The sequence below is a fragment of the Cupressus sempervirens genome, chromosome 9, assembly GCF_028749045.1.
Source record: "Cupressus sempervirens isolate cs-2001-9-10 chromosome 9, ASM2874904v1, whole genome shotgun sequence".
Lineage (NCBI taxonomy): Eukaryota > Viridiplantae > Streptophyta > Pinopsida > Cupressales > Cupressaceae > Cupressus > Cupressus sempervirens.
Genome location: NC_143126.1, coordinates 770,228,491 through 770,251,282, shown reverse-complemented (window position 1 = coordinate 770,251,282; position 22,792 = coordinate 770,228,491). Strand labels below are relative to the sequence as shown.

Here is a 22,792-nt window from a genome sequence, read left to right as displayed (position 1 = left end):
TTTCTACTAGTACCATTTTCCATATTAAATAATTTTTAGAATAGTGACCTCGTAGAAGATTTAAAAAGAGAAACCGTAAACTATTTCTCTTCATTCTTCCGATCTAGGCCAATTCAAGAATTTTGAATATTGTTAAAGATTTTCCACAGATAAAATTTTGAAATAATTATTGGTGGCTATTACAAAAAAAGAAGCGGGGCACATTCCAATGGCATACATAGTAAGGAAACTAAACAGTAAACTAGATAGTAGATTATCTGAAGACATTGTTATTTATTTTATTTTTTGTGACTAAAAGAGGGGTAAAATTTTTATTGAATATCCAAGAGAGTTGAACAACACAAGAAACAAAGAGAACTACATAGCTTTATCCTAGTCCAAAAGTTGATCTAGCATCTGAAATAAATCAAGGGGAAGCATCCTAAGATCAAGAATGTTCCAAGCCGGCCCCTGCTCAGAGGCCCATTTAGCCAAACAATTAGCCACACCGTTCCACTCACGAGGGATATGCATAAAGGACACAAAATCTAGAGAATTGCATAACTGAATGATCTACTGAATAACCAGAGCCAAATGTCAATCCACATGCACAAGGTTCCTATTATGCAATAAGTTCATAACCACCTGCGAGTCAGTCTCACAAATGAGTATTTTCTAGCCACATAAACAATATTGTTCCACTCCAACCAAGATAGCCAAGGCTTCCATGAGGTTATCAGTATGGTAACCCTTGTATGTAGAAGCCATTGTTATTGAATTTGTAGCTAATTTTGAATTAATTATTTATGAGCATGGGATTGAGCATGGAAAAATTTGGAGTTTTTGTTCAAATATATAATATTTTCTCTATTGTTTGACTTTTTTTTTTAGGGGTTTGTGTTTGTCGGTGGCACCATATGAGAAGGTTAGTTGTGTGGATTTTGTGAAAGAGATTCCAAAAAATTGTAATAGGAAACTTGCTGAGAAAGGACTTGAAATAAATTAGCTACTTCCAAGCTTTGATGTTTTTGTAGTCTCAAGCGAGTGTTAAAAAACTATTGCTTCAGTTAATTGTTAAGAGCTACTATTTGTGACAATTTAATACAGAAGTCCATATTTATTTCTAGTTTTAAACAAATTATTTTCTTAATTACTTCAACTTCCCAATTAGTCAAATAACAAACCCTTGGATTGTGTAGAAAATTGCCCATATTTGTAGCCAGGAAGCCTAGCCTGAGATTTAATTATCTCATCTAAAAATAATTGCTTCCCAATCTTCGAGCCCTCTTAGCCTAGAACAAATTTCTGCCTGTATATTAGCCTCCACTGAAAGGCCACCTTCCATAGACCATTTGCTTTTTTGCAAATTACGTGTTAAGGAAAGCTTTTTAAATCTCCTCAAATCTTGAAATGATATCTGAGGCAGAGAGTTTTGATACAAATCTTGACCCTTGATGTTTCAATTGTTTTTCTTAAGGAAAGCCCACATATAGTTGCTGGCATTAACATTAACCAATCAAATCAAAGAATTTAAAAGATTATATGAAATTTTAAATGTTTATATCTTTTTCTAATTTTTCATTGTTTGATAAATCACCTTTTTTATTCATTCTATTGGTCCATACTATTTTTGGTGGCGGAGAAAATTATTTTTCTTGAACAAAAATACAAATATTTTCTAACTACTTCATCTTGCATTAATGAATGCATAAATTACAACTTTAAATAAATAACTGAATGCATTTATTTTTTTTGAACCATTCCTAGCTTTCCTAACTCCCAACAAAATATTTTTAAAAAAATTTGACCAAAAACCATTTAACAATAGAAACACCAATAAATAAATGTGAAGTGGACAAATTTTCATAGTAATCTTGTTTTACTTGATCTCAAGTGCAAACAATTGGTGGAAACCTTCCAAGTGTTTGGCACACCAATGAAATAAAAGGATAATGTTTCATTGAACATGACTATCAATGTCTAGAAGACATAACATTTTTTCTTGAAAGCAATCACATTGACACAAAGAAAAATGATTACTAGATGCACTTTATATACATAACTTCAATTGCCTTGCATCGTTATAAATATTTATTAACAAAGATAGATCCCAAGTCTACCTTAGATGTAAAGTCTAAGAGTTCATTGCTAATTATTCTTTAATAAAGTTAGTATTTTGTTGTTTCTTTTGATTTTTTTCTATAATTGTAAAGGAGTAATAACTACAATGATTATTGACCTATAATTGTTAAAGGACAAATTTTAATTATTTATTTATTGATGTTAAATATTTCTTGTTTGTTTTGATCCATTTTTGTTGTTGTGAAGGAATCAAAGATAATAGTAATATTGATCATCAATTTAATATAAAGTTGATAAACAAAAATTTAACATTGTAATAATAGCTTTAACCCAAAACAATTAATCCGTATTGAGTTAAAGTATCACAATAAGACTAGGGTGTCATTATCAAGGTACATCAATATGTCTGTAACAAAATGTAGCAGTACTAACATATAGGTATCTATCACATCCATCTTATCCCATCTAAAGGAGCTTTCTCCATATTAGGACTCCAACCCATTTCAACATCAAAACCAAAAACTATATAAAAGATAAACAACCACCAAATAGAAGATTAATTAATTCACTCTCAAATCCCATGTTGAAACCAAAGAAAAAAGAACAAAACAATAGATGTGCTCTTCATATTTATTAGTATGGACAATTTGATATCATAAGACTAGGACAAAGGTATCATTATTGAAGTCTATCAATATCACAATAAAACTAAACTAAGCTATCATTACTAAGGTACATCAATAACTAAGAGTAGAGTATTAACATATATAGCGTTCCATCTCATTCACCCTGTCCCATCTAAAACAGCATTCAATCTCTGAGAAGCAAACTGGCAAGTCCTCCTCGTGCCGCCTCTGTATCGCTCAGGGAATTTGTCCGCACATTTTCTTCTCCTCTATGATCAGTGGGCCATGTCAACTTTGGTAAAGAACCCCCGCACACATCTTTTCGAGCCTTGCAAATGCTGCTACAAATCCTCATGCTGCTCCACGAATCCTCCTGATAAATGCGATGGCTCCCACAGACCTCGCATACTCTCGGCACAAACGCCAGATAACCCACCACACGCTCTATAACACCTTCCACGACATTCTCAGCACCATCTTCGCCCTCGGGAGCGGTCTCGATGTAGTTTCTGATCATGTGCGGCAAAAGCGAACGCAACCCCACAGACGTCTCGGGTTTGACTCCCTCCTGTGAGCAAACCACGCTTATCTTCTCTCCCAAACGCACGCTCACCTTCAGCGCGGACCTATTTACAAGCCCAATTTTACAGATCACATCATTCCCCTGCAACAAGTCTTCTACTGCAACTTCGAATTCGAAGCTGGAAAACGTGCTCTCCGTCTCCAAGACCCGAACTTTACACCACTGAAGCACGTTTCCGCCATTAACGGCCGCCTGTGCGACGCCAATATTCCAGGCCTCCTCTGTACCAAAAAAACTGGTGGCCCAGCAGACCTTCTCCTTAATAATATTTTGTGCCCGAGGTAAGAAAGGCAGCGGCTGCATGAGCTCAACAAGAATAGCCGCCGCCGCTTTCGCAGCCTCTCGAGTCGCCTCTCTGGCTGTTTCACATGCCACAACCATGATCTCGGTATCCACAAGAATCCACCACCGCTTCTCATTTTCTGCCCGGGACAACAAGCAGGAACAGGCATACAATTTAACCAGCAATTCCTCCACCCTGAACATAGACCTGACGTACCTCTGGAGCGCTACAAGCAGAAGATCCAATTTTCCTTGCAAATGAAGAAGGGATTCGGGTGGATTAACATCAATGATATTGAAAGTGTAATCTTCGCAATTGGGCATGCACCGGGCTTCGACTGACCACGCCAGCCCCTTCATCTGGATGATCTCAATACGCCCACATCTGACATCAAATTTAATGGAGTCATCGGAGGCCCATAGACTCTGCCATTTGGCGATTTTAGTTTCCAAATCCAATATGCACTCATTGCTGCCCATGTTGAAAACTCGAGTAGATTATAATTGTTCTCCGCCTCAGAAATTTGCTAGACCCCAGTCTGTGTGATTGGTTTTAAGCAGTTGGGTAGTTATAAGTAGCAGATTTCATGGGCCTTCTTGTCTGTTGCACTCTACTTTCCTCGCAGCATCCAGGAGACAGAGAGGATTAATTCCTCCAATTTCTCTAGCCTTCCATGTCCACTTCATTCGCTTTTCATAGCAATATCCAGGAAATGTAGTTCCATTTCCTTTTCTCCTTCCTCACACTGGCTAGGAAATTGGGAAGCTGCCCCTGCAGCTCTTCATGGCATCCTCTTTTATCCAACTTTTTTCAGATCCCTTCGTCTTCCCCTTCTTTTCCCTCTCCCTCGCCTCCTCCATTTCTCTTCAATATCCCCCATTTCCTTCTTTTTTATTCCTCTATTTTTCCGCGCCTTTTCATTTTCATAGTATTATTCTATCTTTAAAAAATAAAATTGTAGAATAAATTATTTTATTAATAAACTAATTTAAAACAACTAGTGTACATGTTTACTTCACTACAAGTAAATTAGATTTGAAGAAAAGAATTTCACATAGGAATAAAGCTATTTTGATGCTTTTCACAAATATTTTTCAATATATATATATATATGTGAAAAGTATTTAAATTCAAGATATTTTTTTTATTATGTTATTAATTAAGCCGATAGGTTTATTGTGGGAGTTTTGTTCTCCAAAATTGTTTTTTAATGAAAAATTTGTAAGATTTGTTGATTTTTAATTTTCTAATCTGGTCAACCGACTTTTAGAAATTTCTAAAAGGTATTTAGTTTCACAAGCAAGTTTCTAATATGTGTTAATAGTCTTGCATATCCACTGCAAAAGCTGCAGTGACCCCTTTCTAATCTTAAAAAAAAATTAATTTAATGTAGATCATTTGAAACTTTTTTGGAACGCTTTCCATAGAAAATTCTTCCAAACTTATAATTTGAGTTTTTAATTTATGCACAATGGAGAAATGCAATGCGTATAGCCTTGGAGTGTTGGTGTTGAAAGCAATAAGCATGAAACATCCAACCAGAGAAGGGCTCAAGGAGGCTTGGTTTAATGCAAATCAAAGTAATTATTTGTTTTGTACTTTTTTTTTCAGGAAAGTTGTGATAATTTTAGCCATGCTAATTTGTTGTTTTCCCTTGACATATTTTGATATCTATGTGAAAAAGATTTGAAGGAAAAGCCAGAGGCATGGGTATTATTTTTTCTTATGTTTTTTTGGAAATCACAGTTCCTTTTTAGAGTGCCCAATTCATCTCTCTATTTATCGAGCTCTCCAAATATAGAGGAAAAAGAAATTGGTTTCTGATTTATATTTTATTTTTAGAGCTAAGATTAGATTTGAAGTAGTGGAGCAATGATTTTGGGGTAAATTTATCTGGCCCTCTCATTTGATAATATTTTAAGAGAGGGAGAGCAATTAAGAAATGAACAAAAAAATGAGAAATTGTAAATATTTTATCTCAGTAGATATTCAATTTTTGTTTGAAACATTATATATATATATATATATATATATATATATATATATATATATATATATATATATATATATATATATATATATATATATATATATATATATATATATATATAATAAACTTACACAATACAAATATATATAATAAACTTACATACGCTTCGTATATGTATGGGATTACTGTAAGCTACCTTTAATATGATATTTACTAAATACATATTTAGAATGACCAAAATTTAATGCCTCATCTCAACAACAAAAGGTTCCTCATTTTGGCTACTGAACATAAAAAAATGTCACCATTATGCACTAGACTTCAAAATTAGAATTTTACTAGCTTGTGGCGTGGCATTGAGGTAATCTGTGGAATTTAAATTAAAAAATCAAAATCCTTAAAAAATCTTTTAACTAAACATTGTTCTTTAATTTTCAGTGTTTATAATATATTTTAATAAACATATAGTTCTTTTATATGATATATTGTTAAAAATAATTGTTTCATTCAATTTTAAAATTTGTGTATGATTAATTTTTTTTTAATAAAATTATTTTGACGATAAACCATTAATTTAATAACTTGTGTCAATTAAAAATATTTTAATCAAATTTTCCTATAAAATTATTTATAGATCATTGTTAAGAAATTTTTAGATCTTCACAGGTCTTCAATTGAAAATGATACTATTTATAAATTTGTTTATATGTTTAAAATCTCACAATTAAATCTAAGTATAACTTACAATTCATTTATAAATACACAAGATTAAATAGGTCCAAGAACTTAGATGTTTAGAGAAGAAATAGTTTGTTACTATTTATATCATTTATTTAAACAAGTCCAATGTTTCAATCCTTATCATCTTAATAATTGTAATATTTTAATAGTAAGGAAATTATAAATGATGCAGTATAGGGGACTTCGAAGAAATCTGAATGTTGTAGAGTATGATAGACGCATCACATTTTTCATCTACAGTTGGAATGGACATGATCCATGCAGGCAATCTTTTATTTCTTAATTTATTTTGAAGACATTTGTCCATAATATGAGAAGAATTTTAACATGAACAATTCTAAATGAATCTTTTGAAAAGTCTAGATTCCTTAGTCAATATTTATAAAAGTTAATAATAGTTAAAACTTTAAAGTATCTTTTTTTCCTAAATATTTAAGCAGTAAGACCTCTCCATTTTACAATTTCTAGATGAACAAAAAAAGACCTTTTATTTTTTAATGATGTAAAAAATAATTAACAATTAGAAAGTTGTTAAATTTCCTTTCCCAAATTTGGAACATTCTAGTTATTTAAGACCTCTCCATTTTACAATTTTCAGAGGAGCAAAACAAAACTTTTATGTTTTAATGATGTAAAAAATAATGAACAATTAGAAAGTAATGAAATTTCCTTTCCCAAATTTGGAACAATTATATGTTAATTCCCGATTAGCAACAATGGTTTTTTCCCATTACTTATGGATAAATTTATGTTAAATGTGAACTATTAATTGTTTTCTCCACCTCTTCAAAATTTACATTCAATTTTTTTCTTCTTCCTTTATTTATTCATTGCAATTCACACATATTGTAATTATGGTTGATAAAAAAAATTATTTTCAATGACTTTGTTATATTTTGTCTATACTTTTCTATGAGTTTTGTTTCTCCAGCAAGATCTAGAATTGGACAAACAAGTTATTTGTGGGTACCAATGATAGAATATATATTTTTATTTTATTGATGATTCTTATTTTTGTTCTATTTTGGACAATATTGAGAGCAAACCATGTATAAGAGTCAAAGATGTAGATATTTTGGGAGCAGTCAACATGACCATATTTATTTGGAACATGAATAAGAATTGCTATATTGATTATTTTAGTTTCCATACATTAAGTAGAATTTAGTTAGTGATATAATTTTTAAATTACAAGAATGTAAAAAATGTTACGAATATACATTTTTATTAAATTAAAAAAAAAATTACTACATTTTATAGTTAGGAAGAATAATTTGATTTTCAAATTAGATAAAATATATATTTCTTAAATATTTAACACCTATTAATGAAAAAAAAATGAAATCATTGGTACTTTTCTCATCAAAATTTTGTCATTAATGTGTCATATAAATTTTATAGATATAAATAAAATCTCTATCATAGGCAAGAGCCTACAACACAATGGTAACTTGTGAGCCTCTCATGTGGGAGGTCTTAGGTTCGAATTCTCTTAACACATAAAAATAATTAATTACAAAAAATAACAATAATTAATCTAGGCTTCGACCAATTACCTATAAAAAAAAAAATCTCTATCAACTTTTTGTTGCATGTACAAAACATGCAACATTAATCTAGGCTTTGGCTAATTACTGATAAAAAAAAATCTCTATCAACCTTTTGTTGCATGTCCAAAACATGCAACTCCTAGTTTTATTAGTTCCTTTATAGCAAACATTTGTTGTTAGCTGCAATTATTTCTAAAATTTAGACCAATTAACTTTAAATAATTTTTGAATTCATTAAATTATTATAAAGTTTGATAAATTTCATGTATTTACAAATCTCAAAAAATGATAATTATCAATGTTTCAATTGGTTGCGAGTCATAAATGTAAGGAGAAAAAAGAATTACTAAAACTTAAAATTCAATAAATTTCTAGCTATCTTCAATGCAATTAAATACTTGAAATCCATAAGGTAAATTCTAGAATGTAGTTTATTTATCACCTATAAAATCACGTGCTTGTTTGGAGAAGCATTTTTTGTCAATTACAACTGAAATTCGAAGGCTCATTCATTGTTCCAGACTGAAGCATAAGGAAGATGGAAACAAATTAAAATAAAATAAATAAATAATATATGTATGTGTGTGTGTGTGTGTGTGTGTGTGTGTGTGTGTGTGTGTGTGTGTGTAGGGCAAAACATTATATTTATATTAATACTAAATGGTTCAAAATAGCTCCCAGAGAAAAGAACCAGAAAAGAACAACTTTGGTCATTGCCTGATACAAAAAAGATAGAGAAGAAGAAATACTGCATCAAGAGAGAGTATCTATCAACACAAATTAATCTTGTCCTAGATATTCCCAAATCAAGAATATAGTGATTACAAAGAGTCCAAAACTCATATGAATACAATTCATTGTTTGGTGCCAGAGACAAAACCAAGAGCCCAGCCAAAAACTATCATAAAGATTATCATCACTGATCTACATCCAAAACTCCAATTGAGACCATGATATTAGAAAGCCATTTGATGCAAGTGCAATCCAAGACCCTGACCTGCATACAATATCTCAAAAGAACAAGTGAGATCTATAAAAGAAAAAACATGCAAAATCATAGAGAAGTCATGATTTACTATTAAATAAAATATGAGAATGACTCAACCTTATTCTAAACATATTCTTTTGTCACAATATTAACCAAGTTGGGGAGATTAAGGAAGTTAAGTAGGGAAAGTAAAGAGTTAATGTAAACCCCGTTAGTACCCAAATTAGCTAGACAATCAACTAAAAGATTGCCTTCTCTATAGGCATGGATGATGCAATGTCCCTTTACTGATTTTATATGATATTTCAAGCCTCAAATCATATCTTCAAAATCAAACAACCAATATTTCAAAGATCCACCAATTTCTCAATAAACCCCAAATCAGGTATGTCAGAAATAGTGTAAAAAACTTCACAGCTTCACCTATTATTAATAAATCTGAAAGTGGAAATTTTTACAAAAATTTGAGCAGCATAACAGCCTATAAAATGACATTTCTAGATCTATATAACATGCACACAATAGCTCCCAAATGGAGGACAAAAACAATGCTCATCCGACTCCCGAAAATAGCACAAAATAGCTTGGAATGACCACAAAAACTTAACAATCTATCAAAGAAGTATAATCATATCCAAATACATATTTTCAGCTCTATTTTAACATTTAAACATTTTATATACAGCAGCAACCCAAACTGATATGAAATACTCAACTGGAAACACCAAACTCTTACAAAAAATACACCCAAAAACTCACAAATCTGCACTATTTAGCACAAAGGAAAACTCTGCATGAGCATGCACATGGAATGGCTTCAAACTCCCATCCTTAGCCTTCCTAAAAATTTGCAAACTCCCGTTCTTGGGTCTCCTTCTTCACAGGTTTGGTAGCCTCTAAAGAACAACAAAGCAATGCGTAAAAATCAAGTTCTGGAATGAGTCCAAAAATGCCTCCAAACCCCTTAAAAGAGGGCATAACCCTAACTCACGTCCAAGAGGAGTTAATAAAACATATTTTAATAATAATTTTCATTTATTAGCCCATTATTTTCCAAAGTTTATCCCCATTTTCCGAAACTTCACCTTTTTGGGCCTGCCTGCCTTAGCAAAGATTATTATTTTTAATTATTTGAAAAGGGGACATGACAAGTCCTCCCCTTCCAAATATTTCTTTTCCTCAAGAAATGGCTGAAAAATAGACCAATCAATCCACCAGGATCCCAAATGTAGTCATGAACTATACTATTGTCAATTAACACAGGCTCCTACAATATCCTCTGCAATATAACCAAGAGGAATCCATAATCAAACTGACAATTACTGCTCAACCAAACTCCAAAGTCACAACTTCCACAGTCAAAAACCCACGAGACACAAACTCTTAGAACATCAAAACTCAAGTAAAGTGAACAAATCAAATTTTCAATATAGTAAATACCATCAATGCATCCCACTGGCCCATACGGAATGTACAATCCAACTCTGCAACAATGGTGAATGCTCCCGAATGAAACTGTACCGATTATGGAGAATCCACACACTGTATAACTCCTGCAGTCAACACAACTCTGCAGATCACCGACCACTATCTCATAACCATAACTCCCATGCACCCCTAATGGTGAAAAGCCATCACAAGATAAACAGCAAGAAATGGAACCCAAACCAAGTTTGTGTGCCATCAACTCCTCAGCACAAGGATCAAATGGTAACTAATGTACATACCCTACAATATAATGTTGATAAAAAAAACCAACCTCAGTCAACAACTCACCATGAACAAGTGATACAACCCACTGTGACTGATCACCAGCTAAGTCAGAAGATGTCATAGCCAAAGGAGTAGAATCAATAACAACACCCTCTGAAGCATCACTTCAAAACTCCTGCTCTAAGTCATGTATTATCAAGCTGTCAACTCCAGGACCTATCACCATGTCATGTCCATCATAACTCTCATCCCGAGGCATCAAACTATCCCATAATTGATGATATGCACTAGGAACCAAAGTACGTCTCTGTATCATCATCTCCTCAACATGGTCATCAAAGGTGAATTGATGAGCATACCTCACAATGTAATGTCGATAGAATGCGCCAATCTCATTTAGTGGCTCAGACTGCAATCTAGATGTAACTAACTACAATTGATCACTAACCAAGTTGGAACTGACTACTAGCTCTGAAGACATCACCAAGGGAGTAGTATTACTAGCCAGAACCATGCAACCTATCGGCTCACCAACATCACACATGGTCTTTGATACATCATCTCTAGTCTTCGTGCCATTAGTACTAGAGGTCACCACCATGTCAGGCATACCACAACAATCTATTGCAGCACCCAACTCAACTGAACTCGACTCTAGTGGGGACAAACCCAATATGCCAATGTTAGTATCAAGGATGGATGCATCCCCATCTCCACTGTCTTTGACAATCTCGACCATGGACATCCTCAGATCACCAGACACCATAGCTTCTGACTGTATAAAATCTCGTAAAGATTGTAGTTTCTCTAACTCCATGGTCACCTTAACCAAATGAAACTGTGACTCCTTGAAAGCCAACTGTGTACTCTCAAGAATCTCAGAAGTCACCTCAAGCTGCTGAGTAAGCTCACTCACCTCATCTTCCTTGGCCAACAATGCATCGTATGCTGTACTGCCCCACTCCATAAGATAATCTCTATCGGCTATCAACTGCATATAATCCTATCTCAGAATCTGGATAGCCTCCCATAAAGAGTGGAACTCTGTCAAGGAAAGATAACTGCCTCCCTGCTCATCACTAGTAGGAGAACCCCATCCATAAACTGCTAACAACTGATGAGCAGCATCAAAATGCTGGCAAGCGATAGCAATATCTCACTCAATAACTCTCAACTGATTAGACACATGATGGCACTGGCTAGACTATCTCCTACAAACCTCCTTTGATGTACTGTCTAAAGGAGTATCCTCAAAGTTACTAGTCTCTAGAGTATTACCATCCATATCCTGTGAATCAACTCCAAAGCTCATATCAACATATGGAGTATCAAAAACTATAGCACTGATGTCTAACTCCGCTGTACCAAAAGAAACTTCCGAGGAAACTAAGTCTTCAAAACTACCCACTGCATCCTCTTGGATGTCATCAATGCCAATATGATCTTGGGACTCATCTGTACAGACTGCCAAATATGAAAGATCATAACACATTCCAGCAAGTATGATCGACTGGATATATGAACAAAGCCCAACACTGGAGTATAAAAACTAATACCAGTATCAGACAAGCTGCTGGCACAAGAAAAGAAAACACCGTGCAATCTGCTAATCGAATCAATGATAGCACCCAAACAAAAACTGCTACCAAAAAGTGCTAAAGATCTCCAATCAATTGAATCCCAAATGCCAATATAACAATCTTGAGTCCATATCTGTAAACTAGAATCAGCTGGTAACTCAAGAAAACTCCTCACCTGAGTAATATGACCAATACCAACTAACTCCACATACCTATCATGATGAGATAATGAAGTCACTGTACTGTCTTTGTTCACTTTCAACCGGCTAGACAAATCATGTAAAGTACTACCAGCCTCAACCTCATGTGTCGAAGCATCTAACTGTGCCTGGTACTCTTTCTTAGAAAAGTCATGAATGCTCAATGTCTGCTCATCTCTACTAGGTATCTCACCATCATGCACAACAACATCCTCATAATCATCATCTGAACCCACTACGTTGTAGTCACTACCTGTTGTAACTATACCATCCTGAATACCTGTGACATCACCCTTTGACGACCTGTATACAATTGTCTCAATTTGAGTATCAAGTTGACCATTACTATCAATTTGTGTAATATCCTTTCTCACTACCTCCTGTGGTGGAGTAGAATTTGAGACCTCAACCTGGCTATAAGCTACTTTCTCAAACTCCTCATGTAAGTTCTTGGTAATTGTGTCATTTTCCCTATGAGAAAATCTGCCAAATAGAAATCCAATCAACTTATCCACCTTAGCTAGGTCGGACAACATGTCATTCATTATACGGTGGTGCTCAACCAACTGTTCAGACATGTCATGGCTTATTTTCCTAAGTTTATCTCGAATGTCTAAATAACCATCCTTTCTACTATTCTGACTCTGGATATGAATTGTCCAAGATCGTGTCCTTTGAGACTCTGTACTATACCTGTCCATTCTAGATAAAGTAGAGTGTAACCCAAATAGGTTATAACTTCTTCAAACACCAAGAACTAACATGCAATTGATTAGAAGTAGCATGCAACCAGAGATTTTGACATGCAGCTAATTAGAAGCAACATGCAACCACCAAATTCACCAAGAACTAACATGCAAATGATTAGAAGTAGCATGCAACCATAGATTTTGACATGCAACTCATTAGAAGCAACATGCAACCACCAAATTCACCAAGAACTAACATGCAAATGATTAGAAGTAGCATGCAACCATAAATTTTGACATGCAAGATTTGGGTAGTTGTCAAAACTGACATGCAAACTTCTACAAACCCTCAGGCTGGCAAGATCATAGCTCTGATACCACTGCAATGTCCCTTTACTGATTTTATATGATATTTCAAGCCTCAAATCAGATCTTCAAAATCAAACAACCAATATTTCAAAGATCCACCAATTTCTCAATAAACCCCAAATCGGGTATGTCAGAAATAGTGCCAAAAGCTTCACAACTTCACCTATTATTAATAAATTTGAAAGTGGACATTATATACATGAAATTTAATACATGCATTAATAATAATGGATGAATCCCCTTCAACATGAAACTTAGATATAGAAAGTGATTTTACAAGTTCTAAACCAAAAAGCAAGGCCAAGGCTTCAGCTTTGTTATTAGTACAATGAGGGAGAGAAGATGATTTTGCTGCAATCACATGACCTTAAAAATTTCTAATGACTATGCCATAGCCAAATTTGCCTAGATTTCCTCTAGAGGCCCCATAAAGATTGAGTTTAACATAGCCCTCACTTGGAGGAATCCACTTGGTTTGTGCTGGGATAAGAGGAATCTCAAATGGACACAATGGAGTAGGAAGATGAGGAACAAGTAAAATCTTCCACTGATGAATAACATATCCATCCCAAGGAAAAAAACATGTTTATCCTTATATTTACTTACTGAAGCATTAACAAGCTCAACAATTAATCTCTCTAATCCTTCCAAGAATTGAGGGTTTGGAGATGAGGTCTGTCTAAAAATTCTCTTGTTTCTTTTCCACCAAATTTCCCATACTACAGATGTAGGGATGTACTTCCAAAGACATAAAAAAATTGATTTAGAGTATAAGATTGGCCATGCTTGGAATAAGTCCCATAGAGATTTAGGTAATGACATATAGAAATTAAGCTTATTAAGGACAAAATGCCAACAATCTTGGGAAAAAGGGCAGTTTAAGAGGAGGTGATTTGTTATTTCTATAACTTGTAGATAGAGAACATAGTTAAAGGGATTAGAAATGCTCAAACTATGAAGATGATCACTAGTTAAAATTTGGTTCTTTAGTGCAAGCCATGCAAAGCATCCTGCTTTTGGTAGAATTGAGCTATTCTAGCAAAATTCAAAAGAATGATATGTGGTTTGATTAAACTGGTTTTGTTAGAGAGCTAAGTATCCTAGTTTAATAACATATTTACCATCTTTAGCTAGAACCCAAAAGAGGCAATCTGGTTGATTAGACATAAAAGCATTCCTTTCAGCTAGCACTTGTTTGAAAGAGGTAGCTTGATTGTGGGATATAAGAAGAATTGAGGGGTCTTGCCAAATGACTAGCCCTGTGAATCTATGAATAACTAAGACATAAGTAGAAAAAGATATCCCCCAAGCTTGAATCACTACATTTGAGAAATTATTTAAAGAATCAATAGTGGCAAGGGGGGGAACCCATTCCATGAATCGAACTAAAAATTGACACTATCCCTGTTGTTCACTTACCATGATATGAATGAAGTAATAACTTCTCGAGAAGCCATCATGAAATCCAAAATGACAGGCCCCTTTGGTGGGTCTAGCACAGTAAGAACTCTAGAAGGTTTCAAGTTATCTAAATATTTCTTTTCTAAAAGGGAACACCATTTGGCAGAGGATTTTTCATACATTTACCAAACAAGTTTAGCATCAAAAGCCCTATTCGTATTGGTAATGTTGGGAAGTCCAACTCCTCCTGTTCTATAAGAGGTTGGCACATGTGGCATGAATAGAAATTAGCGGTACTTTCTTCTTACCATTTATATTATCTGACCAAAGAAAGGTGCGGACTAAAGTTTTAATTTAAGAGATGATACCTTTGGGGTCTTGTAGAATGGAGAAGTAATAATTAGGAATGGTGGAAAGAACAGTTTTGATAAGAAAAATTATACCCAAGAGGGATAACTAGTGAACCTTCCAAGCACTAATTCTACTATTGATATGATCAATCACAGATTTTGAATAAGAGGGTTTGTTTAATCCCATAAAAAGGGAACACCAAGATAAATAGAAGGTAAATGATCACAGGGAAAAATAAGAAGATGGATTATTCTTTGAGTAACCAATTGGGATTTATTAAAAACATAAAATTTAGATTTAGTTGCATTGATACAATAACCTAAAAATTGTGTATATAGGTCAATGGCTTTCTTCATACTTTATGCATCTTGATATGCAGATGATCCATAGAGTAAAGTATCATCAGCAAAAAGAGAATGGGTTAGGGACAAAGATTTTACCTACAATATTGATACCTTTCCGCAACTCTTTTTGATTAAAAGAGTTAATAAGTCTGCTAAAGGCCTCTGCCATAATGATAAACAAGCATGGAGAAAAAGGATCACCTTGATGAACTCCTTGGGAAGAGGCAAAGAAACCTACTGGTGCATCATTAATGAGAAGGGAAAAATGTGCACCTAAAATGCAAGCTTCAATCCATTTGTACCATCTAGAAGAAAAGCTAAATTGATGAAGGACTAGAACAAGAAAAGACCAATTCAGTTTATCATAAGCCTTCATCATATCTAATTTGGCAACAAAGGCTGCAATATAATGTTCTTTGATGGAATGTAGGGTCTCATGGGCTATTATATTTTCCTAATTTTTATAGATAATTTTTTAGGTGCTAAAAAATGCTGAAAATTAGGGGTCTAGTTTCCACCACAAAACCATATGAAAATAAACTTATTTTCCTTTTATCTCAAACTATTTTATAGATAACATATATATCTATAACAATAAAAAATAAAAATTCGCTTTAGAACTATATTTTCTCTTTTATAAGGATTGAAATTTCAACTCACCTGAAATTGATTGTGCTTACTTAAGACTAATTAAGTTGAACCACAAACTATAAGTACTATTATGTATGCCCAAATTTATAAAATTAATAAAATTTAAATTTATTTGAAATTATATAAATTCTACAATCATAGAATGTTAATTAACATATAGATGCATTTTGCCGTAAAATATTAACTTATCTTTTATAGGAATTAATTCTTTCATTTTGAAATATACATGTTAGATATATAATATAATCTAAATATCATATAGATTAAAATATCTTTACCATAGTTATTTATGAAAATATATGTTATGATATTGAATTTATATCTACATGACCATGTACACTATGGCTAGATAATGGAGAATGATTAAATTGATAAATTCTACTTGTATCTCATGTAAATTTTTTAATTTTAATACTATAATTATGTTTATAGATTTTTACATTTTTCTTAATTGATTCTTATATCAATATAAATTGACATTGAAAATAGATCCAAAATCTTGATCTCATACATCTAAAAAATATTTGAAATCTATATGTCACCCATTTAACAAAGATTCAAAAACTTAATGACAGACGTTAAATAAAGATCTAAAACTTTGTTGTCACTAATTTTACCTCAATGAATAGAAGGTTTGAGTAAAAACCTATGTAACTAAGACATAAAAATTTCAAGACAAAAAAAATATTAATTAAAATATTTGAAACAAAAAAATATAGGTCAAATGTTAAAACTTTGAAAGAAATAACATTCACTACACTTTTACTATTAGACAAATTTGTCCTCCTTTTTACACAAAAGGTAGGGACTCCAGCTCCACTAGAACTCTTGTTAGATCCATTGAATGGCATGAAGCATGCTAAATTACTTTCTGTGTTAGGGTTGTAAGGAGTTTTAATTTTCTTTCTCTTCTTATTATGTATAGTCAGTGTACATATATTTAATTAAATATACTAGTAATGTTTATTATGTATACTCAATATACATAATCTTTATTTAAATATACTAGTAACATTAACATATAAAAGTGTGATGTTGCATCCTCCTTCGAATTACCTACCTCTGCTCTCTTGTTGGCGTCTGTGAAATTTCATGGTAATTATTTGAAACTGTCAAAATTAAGCTACTTATGTAAGTGGCAAGGTCCATGACGTTCACCCATCATTGTAGCTTCATGGCTGACTCCCCAAGCTTGTTCGACAATAAAGGTCAAAAGGATTCATGTGTACTTAGCGAATGATGTCCATCAATGCTACATTTTCCATGTCAAGGCAAACAAAGTGTACATTTTTCTTTTGTGGGATTTTTATTAGGAAAGTTGTCGAAAGATTCAATTGGGTTCTTACATGTTGGAGGTGTCTTGATGATCGAAAGAAGACTCCGTTGATCACTTTCACTATTTATGCCACCACTTTTAGCTTCAATTTTTTTTCTGAGGTTAGAATAGTCCAACCCAATACAAATTTGATACAACTCATTTCAAAATGGGACAGGCTAATCTCCAGACAAAATGTACTAAAGAAAAAATAAAGTCTTCATTTTTTTCTTCAGATTCACGAAAATATAGTGATTTTTTTTCCAATTTTTTGTTGTTTTCGACTACAAACTATGCAGATCATGAAGATTAGATGCTGAAATTTTTGAAAAAATCTATGATGTTTTCTATTTTTTGAAAATTGGTCATTTGTACAGTTTGTAGAGAGGATAGCCTCATCCATAGTGTTAGATTTGAATATGGCACCATTCCAAACTTTCCTTAACTCCCACTAAAAGATATTTTTAAAATTTGACCCATCATCATTGAACAATACAGACACCAATATATAAATATTTTTACTTACAACTCAAGCACAAAGAATTGGTGGAAACCTTCAAAGTTTTGAACACCATGAAATAATAAGATAATGTTTCATGGAACATGACTATCAATGTTTAGAAGAATAGTGTTTTTCCTAAGGCAATTACATTGTCACCTAGAACAATGATGACTAGATGGACTTTATAGACATAAATGATTAAGATACTTCCAATATAATTATTCTCCAATAAAGTTTGTGTTTTCTTATTTCTTTTGATTATTGTCTAGCATTGTGAAAGGGTAATAGTTACATTGATTACCTATATGTTAGTTGTTTCTTTTGATTGATTTATACTACTGTAAAAGAATACTAAATCAGAATCATAATGATTACCAATTTATTATAGAATTCATAAACATAAAATTTAATAACTCTAATTTTAATATATATTAAATATAAACAACAATCATTAAAAAATTTAAAAGTCACTCACAAATTCTATGTTGAAACCAAATAGAAACAACACAACAAGAGATGTGCTCTTCATGATTATTAGTATGGACAATTTGATATCATAAGACTAGAACAAAGGTAGGGACCAATATTATTAGTATGGACACTAGGAGACGTGCATGCAAAAATATGTAGAAAATCACACAAACTTTTTGACAGATTGTCATTATCATAGGTTATGTAAAAATGTTGAAGCATAGTGTTTGACAAAATACCTCAAACAAATATCTTTTCAATACCCTAAGTGCAGTACTTTAACAATAGAGAAATGCTATCAATGTTGTTGCTGCAACTGCCTTGGAAGATGTGTGTGCAAAAATGTATAAATGTAGAGAAGAGAAAAAAGAGAAAGCTGGCTAGAAAATTTATCCAGACTCTCAAGGCTTGTGGATCTAAGCTCATGAAAGAAATGTCATGCCGGAATACAAACAACAAGAACATCAATAATGTGAATAAGTAGTTGAAATATATGTGTCTCGTTATTGGATCATTAATATTGAAAGAAAACATCATGTGATTTTGAAAGATGTTCGATCTAAACATAATATGGTATTTAGTCAAACATTTTATCAAATTTTTTAAATTATTATTCTTTTGTGACTGAATATTAAGTATCTTCTATTTGTATGTCAAAATGTGTTGCTAGTTTAGAATATGGTGTTAAAAAATATTATTAAAATATCAATATAAGAAATTGTTATTCTTAGTTTTTATCAATAAATATATCTAATGTAGGTGTAATGTTGTCATTCTATCATTTGTATGAATTATTATGTCATGAGTTTCAAAGATCTATAGAGGTTTTGAATTTGATATACGTTCAAGCGATCTTTAAATTTTCATTAATTATTTTTTAGTCTCTTCTTTCTTTTTATGTAGGTGTTTTGTTGTCATTTTGTCATTTGTATGAATTATTATGTCACGAGTTTCAAAGATCTGATAGAGCTTATGAACACGATATATATTCAAATCATCTTAAAATTTTCATTAATTACGCCGAGAGGCGTTCTATACAATGGCAGCACAAATGCCTAGCACGGGAATATGCCAAGATTCCTGTCAATAAAAAAGAATTAGGAGCAGTTACAAACTTCCAAATTAAATATTAAAAAAGAATTCCCCAAATAATAGCTGGCCGAAATAATAGGGAGCCAAATGGAGGCCGAAATAATAGATGGCCAACATAAAAGACAATAAAAAATATTTACGAAATAATAACTGGCAAAGAAGATGCCAAATGAAACCCGAAATAATAGGGTCCGAAATAATAGGCTCCTATAAATTTTAATAAATTACATATATTCTTTTTTAAAATATGAAATAAAAATACAAAATTAATTTTTTTTAAAGTGAAATTTTTTTTTAAAAAAAATTAAAAATTTTTTAAAAAGTTTTTAAAAAAAATTTTAAAAAATTTGAAAATTTTTTTAAAAAAAAACGTTATGTAAACGTGGTCGCAGCGTGCGGCAGTAACAGCCGCTGCTGTCAGCGACAGTTACTGTCGGCACTGACACACATGTCAGTGCCGATAATAACTGCCGCTGACAGCAGCGGCAGTTACTGTCGCACGCTGTGTAAGTATGGGGTGGCGGGGGTGGTGGCCCGTCACCTCATTTAAATTTTAAAATTTTTTTTTTTTGAAATGAAACGCATGCGAATCTAATTATTAAAACATTTTTTAATTTAAAAAATTATTATCAACGACGATGTGTAGTGACGTGTACACATTTCATATGTGTATTTTTAAAAAAATTAATTTTTTAATGTTAATTTGAATTTCAAATTTGAGTGGAGTAGTGGAAATTGAAAGGTTTTTTTAGTGGAAATTGAAGAGTTTCTTAATGGGAGATGAAGAGTTTTTTCCGTGGGAGATGAAGAGTTCTCTGTCTCATTATAAAACACTCATCTCCTCTCATTTTTCTCGTCATTTGTAAAAGAATACATTTGCAGAAGACAAGTTTTCAGTAAAGCTTCATTGTTTTTGTTGAGAGAAGAAAAGAGGGAGATAAATCATTTGGAAAAGCATTCTACATTTGAAGATCACCAAGTAGATCAAAAAGCTAAGTAAGATTTTTATTTATTTTTTGTTTATATTAAGTTTTATTTTGCATTTTGATTATTATCCGCATTAAGAATTGTAGTTACACTATTTACATTTAGTTGTAAGTTATTTTTAAAATTAGATTTCTTAGCTTTTACATCGTTGTATTCAAATTTACATTTGCATGTTTCATGCATAATTTATATATAGTTGCATGTTATATATTTAGATATGATTTGTGTAGATTATTGTTTTTTCATATTTTTCAATGTTTTTTATAGATTAATGTGAAGAGACATCTGTTGGGGGATATGAGGAGCCTCTCAGAAGTTATAAAACCAAGGCTCCTCTTTTCATTTTCATTTTATGTTTTTGCAGGAAGGAAGAGGTGGAGATTATTGGAGGATTAGATTGGAGTTTTTGAATAGGAGTAAATTGAAGTTTTGGAATAACATTTTTGCAGGTGAGATTTCTATTTTTTATTTACATTTTCATTTAGATTTAGATGTAGATGTAAATTGAAATTCAAAATTAGTTATAATATTCTACTTTGATTTAGATTTCAATTTTAATTAGTTTCAGTTTGGTTGGCTCTCCTCCACAACAAACAGTGTATTGTGTATTTAATGGGTGCATTGGAATGCAGATTATCAGCCTAATGGCCAATCTCCAATTTCCTCCACAAGCAAACCAATCTTTGGAAAGATCCCTCTTCCGAACCAAAAGGATGTGGCAGATTTCTCTCCTCCCCAGCCTCTGAAAACAGAGGAAATTCCCAATATAGTTGTTGATTTTCGAAATGCTGCCAGGAATGCAATAGATGCAGGTATGTTTTTTTATTCTGATCTATCTTGGTTTGAAGAAGACAATGTTCCTGTTGTTGACATAATCAGTCCTTTTACGAATAGGGTTTGATGGTGTTGAGATCCATGGGGTGCATGGGTACCTTGTGGACCAGTTCATGAAGGACAGCGTGAATGATCGAACAGATGGCTATGGTGAAACATTGAAGAATCGTTGCAGATTTGTACTTGAAGTTGTGGAAGCAGTGGTGGAGGAAATCGGAGCAGAGCATGTGGGAATTCGGCTTTCTCCATTTTCGGATCATGCAAAAGCGTATGACTCAAATCCAGAGGCACTGGGACTTCACATGGCGGAGGCTCTGAATAAATATAAGATATTGTACGCTCATTTCTTTGAGCCCAGGATTGATAATTCGCAGACGACAATAGCGAGTGAAAAGAGCCTGATTCCCATAAGAACAACATTCAAGGGAACATTTTTGGCTACAGGGGGTTATGATCGGGATGATGGTAATGAAGCTATTTCTAGTGGCAAGGCAGATTTGATTGCTTATGGCCGACTATTCTTCGTAACTGATATTTCTATTGTATATTCTCATGCCCAGCACAGGAAGTTTTAATCTATACAGTTTATTTTGTGCATTTAGTGCACAAAATAAAGAATGCATATGCAATCAATTTTTTTATCAATCTTTATGATAGCTTTTTTTTTAAATAGAAAATAAAAAATAGAAAATAGAAATTATTCTTTTATGTATGTAGAAAAAAATTAGAAAGATTTTATGTATGTAAAAAATTAAAAGAATTCTATATACATCTAGATATTTTGAAAAGAATTCTATTTACATCTAGATATTTTGATTGAAATAACCATAATGTAAAAACAAAATATAAAATAGAAATGTTAATATATGTATGTAGAAAAAATTAAAAAGATTGCATGCATCTAAAAAAATTCTATTTACATCTAGATTTTTTTAGAATGGAAAAAAATGGATAATAGAAATATCAGTTGCATGTTTGTAGAAATAAATTAGAAAAACATGTATCTAGAAATTAAAAAGATTCTATATGTGTCTAATTTTTAGATTTTACTTTATTCTAAACTATTTATTGATGGAAATATATTTTAAAAATATTTATGTAGTTTAAAATTTAGATTTTAATTAATTTGTATGCAAATAGGAAAAAGAATAAATATTTTATATATATGTAGATTAATTTCTTTTTTTAAAAATTTACAAGTAAATGAGTACTTTATTCATTTAAAGTAAACAAGTTTTTAAGTAATATATTTTTATTTTAGAAATATATTAATCATAATGTTCATTTATTATTACTTATTTAATATACTTACTCTCAAATCTAAGACAATAGAAATGATATTTTATTAACTTTGAAATAGGGAAGTGTTAAGCAAGTTCGTTTACAAAAATACCAAAAATATATTTGGTCTTTGATCAAATTGGAGTTAATATTAGAAATATAAATATGATCATTAACAATTAAGCTAAAT

At 32.1% G+C, this 22,792-nt stretch overlaps 1 protein-coding gene across 1 annotated transcript; it reads left to right on the top strand.

The window, feature by feature from the left end:
• The first annotated feature begins 5,024 nt into the window (after positions 1-5,024).
• On the top strand, positions 5,025-21,896 carry LOC149540966 (putative 12-oxophytodienoate reductase 11). Its single transcript, XM_089802759.1, has 4 exons — positions 5,025-5,133; positions 19,893-20,006; positions 21,120-21,299; positions 21,382-21,896. Exons 1-4 carry the CDS (start codon positions 5,025-5,027, stop codon positions 21,894-21,896), a joined length of 918 nt encoding a protein of 305 aa, XP_089658885.1.
• Positions 21,897-22,792: the final 896 nt, after the last annotated feature.